General features: G+C 42.8%; 1 protein-coding gene across 1 annotated transcript in view; it reads left to right on the forward strand.

The window, feature by feature from the left end:
* Window positions 1-23487, forward strand: part of MED13L (mediator complex subunit 13L) — a 167707-nt gene that overhangs the window by 62956 nt on the left and 81264 nt on the right. The window contains exon 3 of the mRNA XM_063415529.1: window positions 20098-20182. Within this exon, the coding sequence (XP_063271599.1) occupies window positions 20098-20182 (85 nt within the window). The remainder of the gene's footprint in view (window positions 1-20097; window positions 20183-23487) is intronic.

Consider the following 23487-nt stretch of genomic DNA (forward strand, 5'->3'; position numbering starts at 1 on the left):
GTTACTCAGCTGAAGTCATCACTTTGGGAAGAAGAGAAGGAATTGAACACAGGCTTTTTCATTTTTATTTATTTTTAGTGCCTTACCCATTGTTTCCTGTATGTTTAAAAAAATCTTTTAAGGTAGTAAGTCTTGTACAAAAAGCTTTCTTTTCTGCATTTTGATGATTTCCTTTAACAAATACCCTAAGTCGTAAATATTCCATTGCTTTATTAAAAAAACCAAACTCCACCCAAATGAAAAAACCCAAACCCACACCAAACCCTCCCACAGATGCAAGGCAAACCCAAGCAAATCTGTTTTTATTTGAAGGATTAGTTTCTGTTTCCCTGTGGCTGTAGCCCAAAGACATAGATCAGGACAGACAGTGTGGTTTTGAGGGAACAGAAAGAATAAAATTTCATAGTATTTTCTTTGAAACCATATTTTCTGTTTATAAATGTTATAATATTTAAAATATTTTTATTTGATTTCCTCTCCCTGTTTTCAGATGGGGATATTTTCCTGCATAGAAAATTCAGCTATGTGTAGAAAAACCCTGGGTTTGAATTCTTGAAAGTTAAAAAGGTCTTGTTTTTCAGAAATCAACCCATTCCAGATCGGTTTTAACCTAGATATTTCAAACGTGATTTGGGTTGAGAGAAACAGTTCTGTGAGTGCTCCGAGCAAATATCTCATCCCTCTGGGCAGATGCCATTAAATAAACATGTGTTCACTACTACATAAGAACATTATTTTTCTAATGTGGCATATGCATGACAAGCACAGAAGGCTCAACTGTCAAACTTGGAAAAATATCTGTATAGCTAATTCTGGGCTTGCTCTGCAACCAGCTTTTGCATATGCTGCAAGTGTTGTTTTTCTGCATAAAAAGCTTTACTTTTGCTTTTCAGTATCCAGTATAATCCTGGGAGTAAAATAAGCCATGAAGTAACAGAATGTCACTGAGGCCCTGTGAGAGAGCTGGTGTGGAGCAGAGTCTGTGCTGGTAGAAGTTAGATGGTATTAACCCACTGGACATGTCAATGTAATTAATGATTAATTCAATGTTATTGGATAATTTTGGAGGGAAGAGTATCCAGCCTAAACCTCCCTGACAGGGCTCTCCGTGAAGAGGGAGGATGAGTGGTTTCAGTGTATCCTGAGAATTGATCAGGATTCATTTATGGAATTAGTCAGCCCTCAGAAAGATCAGCCCGCCCTCCTTCTGCTGACAGGTGCCCCTAAATGTGCCCTTAATGTGCCCTTTTCTCTGGCCAGGGTGTGTGTGAGCAGCACGGGAGCCTCTCCTTTGGAGCTTTCCCTGGAACGCTTTTGCCAGCCCACAGGGGATGAGCACCAGGGAGTGATTGCCTTTAGAAATCCATGGAAACAGAATTGTCAACTGGGGTCACACTATTCCAGCATCCCCCTTTCCTGGATGCTGCACAACCATGATGTAATTAATTCAGTATATCTGGACAGTGGCAATAAAGGATCTGGCAGAGGGGCACGTCTGGAGAGCAGGAGCAGATGCTGCTGTGTCTGGGGCCTGCAGTCTCGGGGGTGGCACTGGGATGGGCTTGGGCTTCCCGTGCCTGTGAGATGGAGTCACTGGGCAGTGCTGTGTAAGGATCCAGGTGAAATTGTTCTAGCCACAAGTTCATCCATGGATTTAACATTTGCTGTGTTACAGATTCAAAAACTATTCTGTTAAACTGAACTGTCTGGAAGTTTTAGGCAGCACTGACAACAAAATAATGTGTGCCACCTGCCAGCCATGTGTGTTGGCTATAAAAGATCACTCATTTCTGACTCTGAAGTTGTACATTTTCCCCAAACTTACTCAAAAAGATGGGCAAAAATAAATATAGCCCATTGCATCTCTGCTCAGTTACTTGTTCTGTGTCATATTTATATAACCAGTTGCATCTTTTAATAAATTTTGAAAAATTGGGGCTCACTTGCATTCCAGACATGGTCGATTACTTTTTTAGGTTTAGAAAAATGGAAGTTAAGTAATCACAATGCTGAGAATTGTCTGAGAATGATTGTTGTAGATTTTTCCAAGTAGTAATCACAGGCCCTGCTTAACCAGCTCCATATGGCCCAAGGCATGTAGGCAGCTCTAAGTGGGACAAAGAGTGTTGGAGTGGTAATGAAATATGCAGTAATCATCAGGGCTGTGTGAGCTCTTTACATTATTTCACACTGCTGCTTTGAAACAAAGAACAGGATGTGGCACATTTAATGCTTTCCCCTTGAGAATCCGTTGGAGTAAAGTTCAATTTTTAATTCAAAAGGCAAGGGAAGCTGCTACGGAATTAAAGATGTGGATGCTGCCCAGATGAGCTATAAATAACTTATCCATGAACAGCAAACCCTCTTGAAGAGTCATGAGGAGATAAATGTGCCCCTCCAACAGTGCACTCACCCTGAGCCCTTCCTCTCACATTTGGGTTGGGCTTATTTCTGCTGAGTAATTTCGCTGTAAAAATGGCTCCCAGTTAAACTGGGTTAAACTGGAAGACGCTGGTGAAAGCTGTACACTGCAGACAGAATCACAAGTGCCTTTTGTTTGCTGTTCCATGAATCTTTTCAGTTTGTTTTGCTGTTCCCACTTTGTGTGACACCACTTTGTGCTGGTGGTGGGTGAGATGCCCCCAGCCTGTGCTGCCTGAGGAGCAGAGGGACGCTGGCCTTGGTTCCCTTGCCTTCCAGCATAATTTCTTCCATCGACTATCTCTGTCCAATTCCCTGTTTGGCTCCTGCTGCCCAGTGGCTGTATCCAGTGGGTTTGGCAGATTTTAGGACAGGTCCAAGCGTGGCGATCTCAGGAGCTGCTCACCAGCAGCATGGAAGATGGTCCTTGGATGCAAACACCACACCAAAGAGCAGCAGCTACTGCAGGGTGGCTCTTCTCTTCTGGCAAAGCTCCCAGATGTTGTTGTGTTGAGGTGATATATCAATTTTGATAGATCTGAAATTGCTTCTGAGCTTCCTCCCTCCCATTCTCCTGCTTGGATTCAGATGTATGCTGGTATCTGCTGGGGAGCCAGCCAGGGATAAACGAGCATCTTTCAGTGACAAGGTTCTGGTGTGCACTGGTTTCATGTGAATATCTCAGAGTTTGGATCATTCCTTAGCATTAGGAGTACTTAATACATTAAGTACTTTCTTAAAAATTATGTTTAAAAGCATTTGTGGTGCTCTCCATTATGTTTTCTAGAATAATGAATTTATTTAAGACTCTTCAGTATATATGTATGTGTGTACTATGTATATATATTATGTATGTATGTATGTATGTATATTAGTGCATATATATATATATAAAAACAAAAGTCTTCCTTTGATACACCAAAATAAGAGTTTATTAAACAGCAGTGGGATGAAGCCAGTTACTTCCACATCTTTCTTAATTTGGAGTTTGAAAATGAGCCAAATGAGAAGTTAATTTGTTTTTTCCTCCTAGCTAAGCTTGTGTGTATTTGATTGTGTAACTTTCACCAAAATTAGCCTATTTACAGATAAGCATGGGGCTGGGATGCCACAGGAGTCCCTGGCGCCTGGGCTGCTCAGCTCTTGGAAATGAGCATCTCCTCGATTTGGGATGGGTGGGACAAGGAGGAGCTGCCTGGTACTGCTGGAATCTGAGCAAGGGACACAGTGCAGGAACTTCAAAGTCTTCTGGACTAATTTGTGCCTGATGTCACGTGATAATGCACTTGAAATATAGAGAGACCAAAACCAAGTCGAGTAGGGTGTATTTTATTTTAGCTGCAGAATAAATGCAGCATTCCAATGGGGACGTCTTGGCAAGGAAAACACATTCAGACCACTTCTGTGAAATGCAAAAGTGACAGCAGTGAGAACAGGGATCTATTGCCTTATAGATTTGCTGATAATTCATGGGGAATTTGTTGGGAATGAGGAGAATTTTAGGTGTAAAACACTGCTCATCAAACATATTTTCCCACTGTGGTATGAATCTCTTGCCAAAACATATCCTAGGGGAAGTGAAGGACTGGTTAAATAATTTGTCTGTCTCTTACAGGTCTGTCTTGGAAAAGATTCTCATGCATGGGGAAATTATTTCTCTTCCCTGAGCATAGGAACTTTAGGCATTTTCTACTAAGGTTCTTGTAAGTTTTCATAACCAGATTGATTTTAATTTGCATAAATGAAAAATACCAATAATTTTCCAGAATTACTGGCCTTGATCTGACTTTTATTCCTTTCTGATAGCCCAGGTAAAATCCACCACTGTTATGGCTGAAAGTTAACTTTTGGGGAGATAAAGGTTAAATACCAGCAGTAGAGACCTTTATTTTTCTATTTTTAACTAAAACAGACGTGGTGTAGTTACTTTAGACATTAAAGCCTTTCTAGTAATTTTAATAGAGGGAAGCTGCATGTTGATAATTTTAGTGTGCTGATGCTGCAATGAAATAAAAATAAAGCACCACGGAACACAGATATTAGTGAAATGAAGACATGATAGAAATACCATAGATATTAAATGTGAAATCAAGACTTATTTTGTTTCTCATGTGATACTTTGTACAGAATCCTGGGACAATGCTGGGAATTAATTTAGGAGGAGCCCATTTCTGCTGTGACTATGTGGAAAGCTCAGGGAGGTGCAGGCCCCGGTGCTGGGGGTGGAGCACAGCTGGGCTGGGAGGTGCAGCTGGACACAAACTGTGCTCCAAGGTAAGGGGACAAGGAGTGACCCAGGGCATGGCTTTTATGTAAGACAGCTTAAGATGGAAGCTCAGAGCAATTACATGCAGAGTTATTAAACTGGGATTATCTCCTTGTTGCTACCCTCTTTGAACAACCCAGACGTGTTTTGTGGAAATTTAAATGCATTGTAGCTGGGGTTTTATGCCAGCAAAATAATGTCTGGAGTAATTGTGATGCTTTGTGCTTGAAGGCAAAGGCCTCTTACAGGCTATGAGAGTATCACATAAACCAGAAGGGAAACATAAAAGAAAATAAATTGTCAGTAGCATCAGTCATTGATGTGTTGGTTGTATTTGATAACTTTTATCAGGATGAAGAATATGTAGTGGAGTACATTTCCAAGAGGATATCTTTCCAGCTGGTTTATATTCTACTTGAGGGGAGACAAGTAAGCAAACCCAGTGTTTTAGTAATCTTCATCTGAAGCTTCATTTGCTGTCAGATTTTGTTTAAATGTTACAAGTGAGTGAAATTCTTTGGCCCTGAGAGATGGAGCTGGGTGGGGCTGCCAGGGTGCCTGGGATTTCACAGAAGGATTTTTCCCTGTTAATTTGCAGTGAAACTCAAGTGCTGTGATTTGTATTTAGCCATGGTTTGCAGTAGTTAGGAGTTGCTTTCTACATCCCTAGCGTGACAAAGTCAATTAAGTCTGGCTTTGCTGCTTTTGGGGTAAGTGGGTGAGAATTTGGGTTTAGCTGGAGGCGTTCTGAAGTGCAAGAGGTATCAGTGATGGAAAATCAGCTTATTTTTGTTCCACGAGGGACAGCCGTGGTTGTTGCAGGCACTCTGAGGGGGTGGAGCCATGTGTGTGCTCGGGTTTTGACACTAAAGTTGTTGACAGAAAGGCAAAATGCCGATGTCCATTGCAGGCTCCACAGGGCAGCTGGCACAGCCTGGCACCAGATCCCCCCTCCTTGCCCTGCCAGGGGAGGAACCCACAAACTCCGGGTCACGCTGGCTCAGGATACTGCAAGTGCTGGGTCCTTGCCGGGGTGTCCAGTGGGGCTGTGCCAATGTTCTGGGGAGGCTGTGGCAGGGCAGGCTGTGCCCAGGGCAGGCTGTGCCCAGGAGAGGCTGTGTCCAGGAGAGGCTGTGCCCGGGGCAGGCTGTGCCCAGGGCAGGCTGTGCCCAGGGCAGGCTGTGCCCAGGAGAGGCTGTGCCCAGGGCAGGCTGTGCCCGGGAGAGGCTGTGCCCAGGAGAGGCTGTGCCCGGGGCAGGCTGTGCCCAGGGCAGGCTGTGCTCAGGAGAGGCTGTGCCCAGGAGAGGCTGTGCCCAGGGCAGGCTGTGCCCGGGAGAGGCTGTGCCCAGGAGAGGCTGTGCCCAGGACAGGCTGTGCCCAGGGCAGGCTGTGCCCAGGAGAGGCTGTGCCCAGGGCAGGCTGTGCCCAGGGCAGGCTGTGCCCAGGGCAGGCTGTGCCCAGGAGAGGCTGTGCCCAGGAGAGGCTGTGCTCAGGAGAGGCTGTGCTCAGGAGAGGCTGTGCCCAGGAGAGGCTGTGCCCAGGGCAGGCTGTGCCCAGGACAGGCTGTGCCCGGGAGAGGCTGTGCCCAGGACAGGCTGTGCCCAGGAGAGGCTGTGCCCAGGGCAGGCTGTGCCCAGGAGAGGCTGTGCCCAGGGCAGGCTATGCCCAGGGCAGGCTGTGCCCAGGAGAGGCTGTGCCCAGGAGAGGCTGTGCCCAGGGCAGGCTGTGCCCGGGAGAGGCTGTGCCCAGGAGAGGCTGTGGCAGGGCAGGCTGTGCCCAGGAGAGGCTGTGCCCAGGAGAGGCTGTGCCCAGGAGAGGCTGTGCTCAGGAGAGGCTGTGCCCAGGGCAGGCTGTGCCCAGGCCAGGCTGTGCCCAGGAGAGGCTGTGCCCAGGCCAGGCTGTGCCCAGGAGAGGCTGTGGCAGGGCAGGCTGTGCCCAGGAGAGGCTGTGCCCAGGGCAGGCTGTGCCCAGGGCAGGCTGTGCCCAGGAGAGGCTGTGCCCAGGGCAGGCTGTGCCCAGGCCAGGCCGGGCCCTGTCGGGTGCAGGGTGAGGCCGATGTGTGGTGGTGGCAGTGCCAGGCCCCGCTCTGGCCCCGGGCACAGCCGGGGCTCCCGGGGTCCCCCCGCAGTCCGGTTCAGTCTCTGCACAGTTCTCTGGGTGGCTCCTTCTGCCGGACAGCCAATGGCTTTTGTGGAGATGCAGAAATGGATGGTTGTTATTTACTGAAATATTAGGGGAAATTAAATAGGCTAAGCTGTAATCTTCTTATAGCTGCATTTTTCAACAGAATTAAGTTTTTTAATAAAATAAAAGCTCGATTTTTAATTATTCTTATTTTAGAAATAGCATTTTGTGTTCTCCTGTGCAGCGAACCCCTGGGCTACATGCACAGAGCCCTCCTGATTTAGAGAGAATCTGCAGGGTGCTGTGTGCAGAGCACTGCTCTTGAGTGGATTTGCTTGGACAGCTGTGGGATGCTGCTCAGGAGCGTGCTCGGGGTGGGGAATTTCATCAAAGTCCTTCATGCTGCATCCCAGAGGTGTTCCTCCAACACCCTGCTCCTGTCTGATCCCACTGTCTGGTGTTCCAGCGTGCTGCTGTGGTGTGTTCAGGCTGCCCTGTCGGGCTCGTTGACTTTCTATTGCCCTTTGACCTTGAACTTTCAGTCTGTGGGATTGTAGGAGGCAAATCCTTCAAGGGTAATAAATTCTCGGTATTACTGCTCACATTGCAGCTATTGCTTAATGTTCAGAGCAGGGGGCAGGCAGCGTTTCTGTGTTGGGTGGCTCCCCCAGGGTAGGGACCCACTGCGTCTGGGAATTGAATTAAACTGTTCCAATCAAGAAGTATTCCAGAAGTGAGCAGTTAATGGAGATCTGCAGCCTTGGTTTCTCTGAAAACCTTGTACCAGCCTTCCAGGGCCTAAAGGGGCTCCAGGAGAGCTGGAGGGGGCCTTAGGACAAGGGATGGAGGGACAGGACACAGGGAATGGCTTCCACTGCCACAGGGATGGATGGGTGACTGGGGGATGTTGTTTGGAGGATGTTTTGCTCTTTAAGCTCCTGAAATGAAAACAGGATTTGAAATACAGAGTACAGGGGACCCTGTGTTGCCCAAGTTCAGATTTTCCCAAAACATCTGATGCTGCCATAGAGTCAATGGGAGTGGTGCCATCACCAAGAAATGCAGCTCATGAGAGGGACTGGGCTAAACTGGGAGGGCTGCTATTCACTGGGTGTTTTACTGGCAGCAGGAGCTCTCATAAGCAAGTGAATTAAACAGGTTAAGTCAAGAAAGTGGAACATCTCCCAGACTAATAAAGCTGCAATTACAGAACACATTTTTTAAAAAGATGTCAAGAAACTTATTTTTGTTTTCTATTTGTTCAGCTTTTCACTAGCCTTATAACTCTTGTAGATATTGGAATAGTGAGCACATCTTTTGATGAGTATTCCTCCTCCCCTAAATGGGTGCGGTCTTGGGAACAAAAGGTATTTAATGAATTACGATGGAGAGTTAAGGGTGAGAGACTGGGAGGAACAGGTTGAGACTCCTGATTAGATGGAATGTGGAAGTGGAAGCCACAACAAGACCAGGGAAGGTCCTCTTGGGCTGCTGAAGATGAGATCTGTTCTGTTGTCTGAGCTGTGGGAGTGTGGGATGCTCTGTTTCAATGGAAGGGTGGATCTGTCCCATTGCATGTGTAATTCCAGGGAGTTTGGAAAGGGAACACCTCACCACTGTAAGGGGATGACTTCCTCACCACTGAATGGGCAGATTTAGAAGTGCCACAAGACCCCAGCAATGAAGGCCAGTGTGAGGCTTTTTTTCCTGTTGGAGCTGCCAGAGGAAATGCTCAGGAGCTGAGGAGTGCCTGGGTTTCCTGGCACCGCAGTCTGGAGAGGGTCAGACAGCACCAGGATTGTCCTTGGCCAAGTGCTGCTGCACTCTGGGTGCCTGTTTGGGGACAGTGGAAGGGAGCAGGGATGTGTTTATCCCTGTTCCCAGGCACTGATTCCTTGGCAGGTCAGCAGCTCCAGGCAGGCAGAAACCATTCATTCCCCACTCGCTGTGTGTCTTTCGACTTAGTTAAATCCACTCTCAGCAAAGCTAAACTGTTTGGGAAAAAGATTAGACCAGACAGTTTGACTAATTGAAAATGAGGGAAATCCTCTGTGACTGTGAACACTGGGTGTGCTTTGTACTGTATTCTGCTTTTCTCTAAGCGAAGTCATTCTTTTCTCTGTGTGTATATCTACAGATAAAGTAGATTAACTTGTTGTAATCTTAGCTACTGTTTTAATAAGGCAAAGGAACATTTTGTTACTGTTGATTCCTGAAGTCCTTGGAGAGGAAAACTTCAGGAATACTTGCCAGTAATAATTTTTAAGGGCAACCCACAACCCTAATTTTTTGAAAACTAAGTACTTGCTATGGCCCATATGCCATGAATGGAATTGGTGAGTCAAAAAGTAGCTGGGATGAAAGGAAAAGCAGGGACAAGGCATGTTGGCATTGCTGGCGGGGCTGGCCACTGCCTGATAATTTAAAGTGGAGTTAAACTGATGTTTCCAACAGAAAAATGTATTTCCAACCATGGTGGAAAGCTGAATTTCAGAAGTGCTGTTCCATCTGTTGCTGAGGATGTCCCACTGTGCAGGTAACAGTCCAGTAAAAAATTCAATAGGGAATTTGGAATCTTTTAGGAAGCACTTACGTAGAGAAACATTCAACAACACTAAATTAAGATACACATTTATGTGCCTCTTTTTCCTTTGTGATTTGTACAACAGTTGCTTATTCTTAAATATGCTTGGTTAGATGAGTTCTTATTCTTCTCCTGCTTCCAAGCCCTTTCATTTTGTTTCTGCAATGAAGATGTAACAATTTATGACATCACATTAATATCCATGGCAACAGCCTGTAAAGTGAACAACATATTGCATTTGCATTGCAGAGCCAGCGGTGAGGGAGACAGCTCCTGCTGAAATATGGATATGGGAAAGAACTCCAGCAGCGAGCACAGGGGATGCCTGGGAAGGGGAATTCTTTTGTAGTGGTCAAATGTGGTCAGTTGGCTCCAATTTTATAAAAGTGATCTTTAGAAGGAGTCCCAAGTGCAGAGGAGTCAGAAGTTGCAGCGCTTTTTTACTGAATAGAAAGTGAAATCACAACTTTCTATTTCTGGCTGTTCCTCTGGGAGCCTGCTCATCCCCAAGGGAGTCCTGCTCACTTGGGTTCTTGTTTGCAGTAACTCAAGGAGAGATTCTTACAGGAGAGATCTTACAGAGCAGGACTGGCTTTAAATTAATAATTGCTGTATATACATTCAGCCTAAATGATCATGAGAAAAGCTGACTACTTGATGGTCTCAATCTGTAAAATCTTGCACTTTAGTTATTACTGTGTGGAATTCCAAGGACTTCTTTATTTCAGAACAGTCCTCAGTAATTTGTTTTTTCCATTCCCAATGCCATGTTGTGTCTTGCTCATTATTTTTCCCCTGTAATACCTTCTGTTTATAAACAGGAGTAAATAAACATATTATTAAAAATAAGAATGTGCTGCTGGAGATCTTGTTTTTCTGTCCCCATCTGAAAAAGCATCTGCAATAGTCTGTGCTTGGAAAGGCAGGGATGGGAAGAGAGAGGGGTTGTTTTCCTATACTGAGGTTTTGGTACCTGTTTGGAGCACGTATCTGTTCACCCAGCAGATCCTAATAATGGCTATTATGATCTTCAGGGATCTTCCAGAGCCTTTCCCAAGGGATCACACATTTGACCAGATTATTTTTCAAGGAAGTTTCTCTGCTTTCAACGCTGTTTCATATGGAGGGTTTTTTTTTTAAAGGAGCACTTATGCTGTCCCCACTCCAAACCTGCTCTCTCCCAGTATGTTTATTATTGCATGTGGTCGGTTTTTTTCCCCCCTGAAGTTTTATTTTTAGCCTGTGTGATCTCAGATCCTTTTCTTAATCAAAACAGCAGCCCCTGGGTGAAGAGCCCAGACCGGGTCCCAGCCAGCTCCCTCTGCTGGCTTCCTTAGAGGACAAAAATAGATTTAAAAACCTGCTTAAAAACCTGCTTGACATTCTGCTGCCTCCAGTTCATGCCCTTTGCTGGTGGAACTCGACACAAAACTGTTATTTTGCTTTTGCTTCTGTTCAAGTAGCAGCAAACTCCAGTAAACGTTTGCTTACAGAAGAGCACAAAGTATTTTGGCATGTTTTGGGGGGAATAAAGAACAAACAAAATGACAAAAATATGCTTGTTCTGTCTTTGAAGTCTGTTCTGTGTTTTTATTCTGTGCCTGTGGTTTTGGAAGGCTCCTGGCCTCTCCAAAAAGACTAAGATATGAGGGAAAAGGTTCTCACTGGCACATTTATAAAAAGAGATTTCATTTACGCTGTTCATCATACCTCAAGATGCATTTTCAGGTTTTTTTGATTTTGAAAAATTGTTGCAAAACTGAGAATCTTTTCTTTTGAAAATATTTTTCTAAGTATTTTATTTACAAGCATCAAGTCTGACCATAACCATTTTTGCAGTGATGTTGGTTATTGCTGAAGACTCACCCTCTATTTCTGAAGTTTATAAACCTTGCAAGCTACAATTTATTTTCTAATTGATAAAAATCACAAGCTGAAAGTCTTGTCTAAAACACCTACAGAGTCATGTTATGGTTTGGATTGGAAGAGACCTTTGCTTAAGTTTGCTACTCAAAAAACCTGCCAGCACTATTAAATTTGGGTTTGCCTGCTGCTAACTCTTACTTTTGTATTTTTGGGGATTGTTGGTTGAGGTTTGTATTTTCTGCATCCTTGAGCTTGTGCTGCAGTGAGTTTTTAAGTACACAAATTGAAAAGTCAATTTTGTCGTTTATTCCTGTGTAAAATATAATGAATTCCAGCAGGGAGGTAGGAAAACAAGTAGTAAAATAAGCTTTTAAACAGTTTGAAAGTATGTATAACCTAGAAAAAATATATTTATTCACATCTTTTCCTATTTTCTAACAGTAACATGAAGAGGACTTATCTAATATGTTCCATATATAATGGAATTAATGTTGTAGTTCACACGTACAACCTTTGGCTGTTTTGTGTGGGGCACATGGTGTGTATTTAACACCGGAAACTGCTCTAAAAATATTTCCTGTATCCCTTACTTAAATACAAATCTTGTTTTCTCACAATATAGCATTACAAGTAAGTTAAGGGAAAGATTTTCTAATGAAAATTGTTATTTCTCTAACCACTAGGTTGGAAAAAAAAAAGAAAAAAGAATGAAGGAAATAGGATCCTGGGGGTTGCAAGTAGTGATACAGAACCAAAAGCAAGCGTGAACTGAGGAAAAATAAGCACAATTCTTAATTTCTATGCAGAAGGGTAAACTCAAATTTTAGCTGATGGAAACCCAAATGTTGACTTGGTTAAGTCAGGTACAGCTGAGATGGAAATATCACCAGTTCTTGTTCCGCAGAGCAGAGCCCAGCGGGGTGGGGCAGAGCTCTGGGGAGACTGGGCAGGCACACCCGGGATTTCTCCATAAACGTCTCCTTGGATGTGCCCGAGATCTTGTCTCTCCTCCAGCTGTCACCTTCGCATATCAATTAAAGGCTGCCGTGCCGCCCGAGCTGCCTTCCCGCGGGGTGAGGATGGGTATTCACTCCCGGGATTCATTCCCGGGATGAGGATGGGTATTCACTCCCGGGGTGAGGATGGATATTCACTCCCGGGATGAGGATGGATATTCACTCCCGGGGTGAGGATGGGTATTCACTCTCGGGATGAGGATGGATATTTATTCACTCCCGGCTGGCTCTGCCCTCCCGGGCCGCGGCAGAGCAGCCCCATGGCAAGGACTCGTGTCCATGGCCCCTTGGCCGGGGGAAGCTCCTGGGGATGTGGGGATGGATCAGCGGGACCCACGGCCAGAGGGCGGTGTGGGAATGGGAATGGGAATGGGAATGGGAATGGGAATGGGAATGGGAATGGGAATGGGAATGGGAATGGGAATGGGAATGGGAACGGGAATGGGAATGGGAACGGGAACGAGGAGGGACAGGATTGCAGAGTCTGAGCGGACTGGCCTGTGTGGAAGGGCAGGGAGAGCTGAGCCCGGTGCTGCTCTCCGAAGCGAGCTGTGCTCCAGCTGTGACGTCCCGCATAGTTGGGAAGTGAGGGAAGACTCCGGGTTCCTTTCGCTTTCCAAGCAGGGATTAATAGGGACGGCATTTTTCCTCAGAACAAGCCCCGTCTCACTCGGGGATGGCTGAACTCGCTCTGGTTTCTCCAGAGACTCGCTGCACTCGTACATTCCATTACCTCCAGTGGAGCTCTGGGAACAGGGAATGCAGGAGCATCCCATCAGTGCTAGTGAACACCAGTGTGTTTGGAGAGGAACAATACAAGTCCTCCTCATCGCATTGATGGTGCTGAGGAAGTCTCCCTGCTGCACATCCACTGCAGGAATTCCATATTCCTGGACCTGGGGACATCAAAGGCAGAAGTGGAGGTAGCAGCTGATGTGTGCAATTGAGGGCCACGCTGGCTGCAAGACCCGGCCCAGGTGGTCACTGGAAATGGGAATGAAGAAAATCTGGAGATTTGGAAGGGGAAAGAAGAGAGCAAATCAAGTTTGGAGAGCATGGGTTGTTTCTGGGATTAAGAAAGCATAGTATACTTTTGAAAATTGTATTTTTCTTTAAAGTTTTTTGTAATGTGTTGCTTTTATGTTCTTCTGACAAACTACCGTTAATGTCTTTATTCCAAAGAGTTGAAGATGTAATGGAAAATGAAAAGTTCAGAAATGTGAGAGGCAATTCTAGAAACTCCCAGGAGTAAAGAAAATACTTATTTTCTACTGGTATCCTTAGCCTGGAATATTTTAGGAAATCAGGGTGAGAATCTTTCCAAACCTTTAGTGCTTCTTCATTATGTTCAGGTTATGCTTTTCATTTATAGGAAATACCTCTGCAAAGAAATATAAAGTGGTTTGGAAATAAGAGTGCTTGACACAAACACATGGTGGGACAAATGAAGCAGCGTAAATCAGGGATTGGAGGGGTTTTCTGGCATGTGAGAGCAGGTTTCTCATTGCATACAACTTCCTGCTTTGCTTTGGGAAACTGTAAACCACATAGAATTGTGTCTTATTTCTGTTCCTTATACTCTGTCTGGTGATTGTAGAACGCATTCAAAGCAAAAACCACACGGCAAATCCATGGTTTGATTTGGAATCTGTCCTGTCTCGGGAGTGAGCAGCTCAGCTCATCTGCATTCCTACAGAGAGAGCAGGCTCGAGCTATAATTGCACAGAAATGCTCGTTCTCATTTGATAGATAATAATTTTGGTTATTTGGTTAACCAAGCTGCTGAGAAACCGTCCCCATGAAGATCTGGCTGTGGTGTGCTCCGGTGCAAGGCAGGAGAGGCTGTGCGGGAGCACAGGAATGAGAGTGTGTGGGCCAGGGAGAGGATGTAACATTTACTGTGTATTTTAGAAAAAACAACTCTGTACCTACCAGGATGGAGGAAGCAATAAAAGTATTACTTTAAGTAGTGCTAACACAATCTAAGTGCAGATAGTTACCTACCATCTGTTTTTCAATAAATAGCTATTATGCTAATTTCTGTTTCAATGCGCAACAATTAAAGCCTCGGAGTATTCCTGTGATATTCAACAGCTGTTGCCTTTGAAGGTTTTATTTATCCTTCTGAAGTGCAACAATTTTAGTTTCACAGTCAACTCTGCTTGCAAGTGTTGGTTTTTATATCGAAAATTGCAGTGCATTGAGATGCAAACGCGGGTCGGGCCTGAGCAGCAATCTCCAGGCATGGTCTCCATTAATACTCTGATTTTCCTGGCAGCTCTTAAGGGTACCTTGAGAGGATGCGGATTGGAAACGCTTCTCTGCACGTCCAGTGAATATTCCCTGTGTCTGGAAATAGGAGAATACAAACAAATCATTCTGGGGAGCATTTGCACTGTTTTGGTTCATTTTGTGACGAGCTGACTTGGGGAAGGGAGCCAAGATGGATTCTCAGGCCTGTACGAGTGAGCAGCACAATTTCCCTACGATCATACCCAGCACAAGGAAATTAGATCTCTAAGTGGGTTGAATCTGATTTAGTAATAAGTCAATTTAATCACTAATGACTTCAAACACAGATTTTACAAGGTGATCAATGGCAGTATAGCAATGATCGATCAATGGCGTTGTCTTTAATTGGATTTTTATGGGTATAATATAGTTTTTCAGAATTAATGTACCATTGCATTGTGTTGTTACTCTCTTAACTCAATTTTGTAGGAGAAATGATGTTTCAAAATGCTCATTGGTTTTTGAAATATTGTTTTAAGGGCACGTTAACAAAAATAGAGATGAAAAATTAAAGGCTTGCTTTTAGTAATTTTATATCTGATTTTGTTGGAGTTGTTTAGCCATGTGTTTTTAAAACATGGACAAAACCCCACATCCTTCATATTTCATGGCAACGAGGAGGCAAAATATCAAAGGCTAGGAAAGGAGCATGTGCTGCTCTGAATGTGAATCTTGAGGAGCTGAGTAAGTCCCCGTCCTCAGCAGTTTGACATAGTAATCTTCCCTGGAAGTAATCTCCTTGTCCCATGTGTCCTGCTTTAATCTATCAGTATTTCTGCAGTGTGCAGCAAGAAATTGATTTTCAGTAATTTTAATGGCTGAATAACTGGTGCTGTCCCAGAGTGTTTTTTCATATTTGCAGTGGCCAATGTGGTAACTGAGGGCAGTGTTCTGGATAATGGGTTTCATTAGCTCCGATGCCTGAGGTAAAAAAGCAGTAGGTGGGAATAAAGCCTTGTTTTTGATGTCTAGACGTTCATTTCAGCTGTTGCTGCAATATGATACATTAAAAGGAAATATGTAACATAGCTCTGAGGAAATATGTATTCTTTGAAACTAATTCTGCTTTTAAACTGCACAAGGCAGTGTGACCTGAATTATTAAAATGTGGGTGGCTGGATTTCTTAAAGGTATAACTGTCTTTGCAGCACCGACACAGCCTCGACTTGCCTCCTCTCCTTCCTTCCTATATTTCTTTTAAGTAAAATATGTCAGTTTGGCCACTGAAGCAGAACAGAGATCTTATTATCTTTCCAGTATCTCTGCTGGGAGACCTAAAATTATTGAAGTATTTGCTTTGATATTTTGCTGTGACTTCTCTCCTTGAAATTTTTATAATGGGTCTTTTTTTTTTTTTTTTTTTGAGAACATGGCTGGCTTCATAAAAATCGTTGGACACTTTGAAGACCTTAATATCTCTGACTTGAAAATAAAAAAGATCCCAAGCCAACTAAGCTGCTCATTAATGTATGTTTAAATTATAAATTGCCCGTGTAAGTCTACATTATTGTAGTTGCCTTTCATTCTTTAACATCTGATCTGCAAAAATAAACGTAAAAATCAGCACAAACATTTTATTTGCTTTTTGAACCTATGAAAAAAAATCATAACAAACACCTAAAAACTTTATATATGAAGGCTGTTGATTAATTCCCATTCTGTTTGAACACCAGCAGTGAGATTAACACCTCCACTGTAATCTATTACAAGCGTCAGATACACTTTTTTCTTGTTTTGGATTTTCTGCTATTCTTCTAATATAATTTTTTTCTGAGAATCCAGATTTTTAGAATATTAATATTAGAATATTAATGGACTTAGTGGTTTATTTTGGGAGATGATCTCATTAAAAAAAGACCAAAACTGAAACATAACTACAGGAAAGCAGTTGCTTCTTTTGGTGGGAAATGATGTGGTGAAGTTCTCCCTCTCTTGCAGGGCAGTGAGAAGGCAAATGCTTCTCCCAGGTGTCATCCTTCTCCAGAGTGTACAGAGGCTTGGATAGGGTAGTTAACATGTACAGAAATATATATATATATACAGAGCTATATACACGTGTGCATAAAGCTGTCTCAGTGAGGAGCAGTGAGCTGACAGATCCCTGTGGTGAGAAGGAGCCTGGGCTCTGGAGGTCACCCAGCCTGCCCAGGATGGGATTGCTGCTAACAGGGGTCACATCAGCCATGGCTTTGTCTTCCCATGGCTTGGCAAGCAGTGACCCACAGTTTGTCCCCTCTGCTTTGCTGCCTCTCCAAACTCTTCTCCTCTGCTCTGACTTCCATGGAGGAAAATGTAGTTTGTGCTCTGTTGTGCTTTCCCTCACTAAAACTTCCATCTATCCTTGACTGTCCCCCTAGAAGTTCTCTGTTTTGGAAGATGCCTTTCACAGCTGTTGTTCAGTGTTGCATTTGTTGCATCTAAAGAGAAATATTTCAACTGAAGTAACAGGAATGCCTCCAGGACAGGCCACAGGTATTCCCGTGCTTTGGAATCTGCACAGTACCTGTGTTCTGCTGGCTGTGCCTGGAAATGCCATCAGGAGCATGGGAAAGCTGAGGAGGGCTGGAGTTGAACGTTCTGAGTGTTAAAACCATTGGAAATCATCATGTAGACAGACAGAGACTATTTCCTAGGCTTCAGTTTGCTATAAGGAATTTAAAATACTCTTCAAAATCTAAAATCTAGTTAAATTATAAGTGTCAGGAACTTTGGGATTTACAGGGATAGTCTAATTTTTAGTGTTTTGCCAAGCTTTTTTATTGGTCACCATATGCATCCTGAAGTTGTAACTTGCTTCAGTCATTTCAGCACTTTTCTTGTGGAGTCTGGATCAGGAAGCCAAAGAGCAGAGAGGAAGTCAAATGCTGCACTTCTAACATTTCTTCCTCATTTTTATGGCATCAGACATATGTACATGCTCTTAATTGTAAGATGTACTTTTTTAGTAGGATAAAGAAGCATTAGAGATAATTACAGTAAGTATAGTGCTTTAATATATCTGGGAATTAGAGGCATTATTTATTATAGGAAAATGGTTATGGCAATGTCTTATGATATACTTTGAGTTAAATTTAATAGGGAAGTAATTTTATTTCCATTTCACATATAATTTATGTGAATTCTGTGTACTAAGAAAGGCAGTTTGGAAAATTAGAATATTGAGGGTTGATGCCACGCCAGACTTTCCCCTTTTCCCTGTCCCACTCCACTGCTGCTCCTCCGCCAGTCTGACCTCATGGCACACTTGACCCTCGGGACTTGGCTGCAAGGTTAATGTTGCTTTTCCCTGCTTTTCTGAGGATTTTGGACACCTCCCTCCCAGCCATTCCCTCTGCTGAGTGCAGGACAGCCAGGGATGCAGCTGTGGTGGTGGGTAGGGGGGGGAGTGCTGCCAGTTTCCATCCCCTCATCCAGTCCCTCCTGCTGGGACTGTAGTGCTTTCATGTCTGGGATTGTGGAGGAATAACAGGCTGGAGTAGCCCAGGGAAACTGAGCAGGGAAAAAGAATACAGGTGATATCCAGACAAAAAAGAATTCTGGATTAAAATTATCCCAACTCTACAGAATATTACATTTAATCGTGTAAAGCAGTGTGATTTGATCTGAATTCTTCTGAAATGGCAAAATTGTACTTGCAGAAAATAGTTCTGAGAGATGATATAAACTGTGACAAGGTCCCGTGGTCTGCTGTGTGTACCTGGGAGTAGGCAGGGAGTTAGAAATAAGAACTTAAGAACTGGTGATGGGAACTTTCCTGTAAAATCATAGGCTTGATTCTTATCTTCCCTATTTTGCATGAAGTTCCTAAAGCAGGGGCAATATTGGCAGTACAGCCTAGGATAGTGTGAAACTGGGTAAGAGCTCACTGCTGTGTAAGAGTGAATTTATTTTGACTTCTACAGGGTCTGTCAAAAGTTTGATTTTTTAAAATATAAATACTGAATTTTCATGCAGGTGTGATCTCTCCTAGTGTAACTAATCTGTAGCTTTTTATATATTTGAGGATTATGTAATTTTTAAGTGCAAGACAGTACCTGCCTTGCAGCCTCAGGGGCTTTGGTAGTTCTGAGCTGTTGAGAATTTATACATCAATAGCTCTGACCATGCACGGCGGTTCTGAGTTCCTTAAGCACAGTGTTTTACCCATGAAAGCCGAGGAGTTGTGTGCAGTAAATAGCCATGGCCCATTACACCCTCGGTGTCACGGAGGGCTTGCAGGCATTAAAGGGCCTGCAGTGGTTTCTAAGGAGAAGCTCCCCGGCTGCTCCTTGTGCCCAAGGCACAGGTCTGTGTCTCCATTCTCCCGGCAATCCTGTGCTGGCCGATAAGGTGATTTAGGGACTAAAACCTGCTTTTTCCGTTCTGCACGAAGCGAGAGGCTCTGTTACCGACATTAGCATATCACAACATTGCACATGCAAAAAATGTGCCTTTTCTTGTCTGAGTGTGTGAGTTACAGCTCGTGGAGAAGCAGCAGACAGTGGCTCGAGGCTTTGAAGGCTGCTGGCAATATTAGTATTTTCCATGGAGCTCTAACTCCGTGGAAGCTTCCCTTTAAACGTGGTTGTAAACTACACTGAGATAATCATCTCTGTGCGATAGACGCGCTGCTGGGAGGTCTCGTCCTGCAAATTGGCCAGGGAGGGGTGTGAAGTATTCGGTGCTTAACGTGGAGTAGAATTCTATGTTTGCGCTTTTAAAGAGCTGCCGACTAGTCCTGTAACATTGAAATGGCAGAACTGAGACAATTAGCGAATTCTTACTCACTCCTTGAAAAAGTTGTTTTATCATCTGTTTTCAGTCTGCGTCTTCTGGCTGAGTAAGATTTAGAATCTGGTACAGGCATACCAGAAATAGTGCTGCTCCTGGTGGTTTTAGCACCCGAAAGCCATGAGTAAGGACAGCAGATATTTCTGAGGTTTGTCTGTCCTTCAGGTGACTAATTCAGGCTACACTCTACGATGAGAGATAATTAGACTTACTTTTTAAAACTCTAAAATCTCTGCAGTTCGGTACTGAGTGTACAGATTTTATTTTGGCATAAAATCTGCTGTGTATTGCTAAAACTGCAGTAGTTGAAGTCAGTACAATGGAGGAATTGCACTTGAGTGTGACAGCGAGAGGTTCAGGGGAGTTGTTTCATGTTGTTTCAGTTATGTAAATTGATTTTACACCTTTAATGATTCACTTTGTTTCTTGATTGTCGGCATCTGTGGTTAAGTTTTAAAGGATCTCTCAGCAGTGGTGGCAAAGAATGATCGTACATTCCTCACCCCTGTACTTACATAGTGAATGCTACAAACAAATGGGTTTGCTTTCATGCTTTTGTGTTAGCCTTTTTTTTTTTTTAAATTCAAAGGCTGCGTCTTCGGCAAGTAAAGATTAAAGCTGCTTGGATGATATAGGTAATAGTTAAAATAGTTTAATGAAACACGCTACTTTGAAAATTAAAGCTGTTGAAGATATGTTTTGGATAAATGTTTGCATTTCCCTATTTCTAAGCATGTTGACATTTTGTGTTTTTGTAGTGGTGGAAGAAGGATTCTGGGAGAATGGACTTTCCTATGAGTGTAGGACCCTGCTCTTCAAAGCAATTCATAACCTTCTGGAAAGGTAAGAAAAACTCCAGTGCTCTCAAATATTTAATTTTGATATTAAAATCATACAGGATACCTATAGAGCAATTATATTATTATGGATCTTAAACTACATTTTTTTAGAGTTAGACCTTGAATCCAAGAGATCGAGATGGATCTCTTAAGTCATTAATTCTGGTAATTTTTCATAAAATGCTGTGCAAACTAATTAAACACTCATGCAAACAACAACGTTGATACATATTTCTGCTCGGATTTTTGTTAAGGACATATTTTAAAAGCCAAAATAGGGGAAGTTTTCACCTTCTGGAAGTGCTTAGAGTGTGTAATTGTATCTGACCTTCCGTGCCTTGATGAGGTTAAATGATACATATCTTAAAAGCTCTTAACTCTCTTCTCTCAATTATCCTGGTTACGTGCATGTTAAAATTTGACTACATTTGTGCACAATATTCTGGGTGAAGTTCTGGCTCTGATAAGCCATATATATAATTTTTATTATATATATATATACACACACACACACACATATATATATGACTTGACTGCAGAGTTATTCTCTGATTAGTTAATATACTTATGCCTTTTTCTCCTTAATCCAGCTATCAACTTTTAAGATTACTGAAGATTATCTTGTTCTTATAAATTTGGATATCTTCTTAGAATTAAATGTCATTAGACTATTCCCCCTTTCTCTGAGTGGGAGAAATAATAATAATAATAATAACAACAACAAAATAAAACACATGTTTGTGTTGCAGTAATTTTGTAGAATGCAGCCTTGGATATTTTTCCTTTCAGAAAATAAGCAAATGGAAACACTTTCATCTTGTCTCATTTAGTGTCCTGTTTGCTTTGATGTAGATTTACTAGTAATGAGGTTTGCATTATGTTCCTGAGGCTGTATTTCCATGGGCTGACCAAGTTACCTGTGTGCATATCAGCAGGTACAGGGATTAGTTGTTGTATTCCCTGTTTACTATCCCATCAGTCTCTTTAGGGGATTTATATAAAAGTTGTAGGCTACTTAGAATGAATGAAAGTATAAAAATTAAATTCCACATCTAGGATGTTCATTAGTTCCTTTGTAGCTTTATAGTATAAAAGGGAAAATTAATTTGGTATGTCTTTATTAATCTCTGGTACCCAGCCAGCTGACTTTTAAGTGTAAAGTGGCTAATTTTATTCTTTGGACCTCTTTAAACTTATGAAATAAATTTATTTTTTTTTTAATATAACTTAATTGAAATCAGTTGGTGGAGTCAGCAGAACTGTTCTGTCCAGCTGTGATTGGAAATTCTTTTTCTTCCAGCAGTAGTTGGTGGATAAGCCTCAGTTCATGTCCTGATAAACTGAAAAAAATCATGTCACGATAAGCTGATATGATTAATGCTGTGATAAGCTGATATGATTAATGTTGTGATAAGCTGATATGATTAATGTTGTGATAAGCTGATATGATTAATGTTGTGATAAGCTGATATGATTAATGTTGTGATAAGCTGGTACAACTCCTGCTGCAGTCCCAGCCTTGGGCATGAGCATCTTCTCGTTGCTCTGCTTACGACAATTTTTAGTTTCATAGTTGAATTTACTTCAAGCTATTCAATTTTTATCTCAGGCCCCCCCTCCCCACCTTACCAAATATGAACTTAACATCATAATTACTTCATTTAAGGTAACAGCAACATGTGTGCAGGCTTTATTAAATAGCAGTTTAAACTTCAAAGCCCTATATTACCCAGTGTTTAGGAGAAGTCCTATTAATAAAGCAGAATGCTCGAATCCGTTTCTGGCCCATCAGTGCCGGGCTGGTGCTGGCCGTTGCGGGTTTGTGGCGTTTGGAGTTTATTTCGTGTTTCTTTTGCTGGAGGCTGAGGGGGATCGGCCGTGGCGGGAAGGAAATGGCGGGAGGAGGAGCCGTGAGGGGGCAGCGGCCCCTCATGGAGGAGCCCGAGGGACCCGGGGGACAGCACGGGGCACGAAGGGAGCGGTGGCCTCTGCTTTTACCCAACCCAGGCAAAGGCAAGAAAAAGAGCCTTTACAGAACTGATTGTGGGGTTTTTTCCTTTTTTTTTCTTTTTTTCCCCCCCTCCCCTCTGTACCCCCACTAATGCTCAGTTTATGTTAATTAGTGTAGAAAACATCACAAGATCTGAGAGATGAGTACTCAAAATATTACAGTGTCGTTTCGTAATGGTTGGTGTGCCCTTGGCAGGTCATTTTTTCATGGAAAAATCAGAAATCCAGGAGGTGAGGCGCCAATGAAGTGCTGCACCAGCTGCACTGCTGAGGGAGGGATCACCCAGCCCTGAAGAGGGAGAGAAGCCAGGCCCTGCAGGGTGTTTCATGTCCTTATATCATTAAATAACTGCTTTTTATGACCTTTTTTTTTTTTTAACACAAGTCCATTGTTACAGCTCACTGTGAAAGACTAGTTACCTTTAGTGCTTATCCAGCAAAAATAACTATACTGTCATTAACTGCCCACCTGGCCACATCTGAGATCTGTGCTGCTGCAGGCATGGCTCTGATTTTATATGGGATTATTCCTTAAATAACCCGTGATTTAGTTTAGCATGGAGGGTTGACTGATTTTTAAGGACAGATCTTCCCATGAAGACTTTTTTTCTAGGAAAGCAACATTAGTTTGAGGCAGTTAAACCTGCTGTGGTGAGACACAGCAATGTGGCATTGAAGTGTGTGTGATGGGAAGAGTTTATTACATTTTTTTGCTACTACATATTATTTCCTTTAGGGATCTGTGTAAACTTCACAGAGTTCCTTTTGTTTGTATAAAACATGCTGGCACTGACAGACTCTCTGATAGCAAATATTTCCTAGGGAAATATTTTCCTTTTTTTTTCATCCCCTACCAATGTCTTTAGATGTCTGCTGCCTTAGTTTTCATGTTCAGTTAAGGATATTGGTTATTCAGCTGAAATGGATTATTTTTGCTTTAATTGAGAAAGTGGTGGTAGAATTTTCTTCAGCTTTAACTTTGGAAAATTCTGCCAAGTTTATACAGAGAAATTAGGAGCATATTAGTATTTATGTTGTCAGTCGTCCATTTCCTATCTGTGTCTTCTAGGTATGCTTTTGAAGTATAGATCACACAGCTTTTTTGAACCTTGCAGAATGTACTTGCCCAGAAAGTTTCATGTGATTTTTAATTTTTTCCCTTTGTTTTGGCTAATCTTTAGCAGCTGCTATAGAAATAAACTATTGGAAAACTTAGAAGAGTGGAAAAATCCAGTTTTTTCATCTAAATAAAAAATACTGAATAGATGTGAAATATATGGGCAAGGCTTGCATATTACT

This window comes from Prinia subflava, chromosome 19 (genome assembly GCF_021018805.1).
Source record: "Prinia subflava isolate CZ2003 ecotype Zambia chromosome 19, Cam_Psub_1.2, whole genome shotgun sequence".
Classification (NCBI taxonomy): Eukaryota; Metazoa; Chordata; class Aves; order Passeriformes; family Cisticolidae; genus Prinia; species Prinia subflava.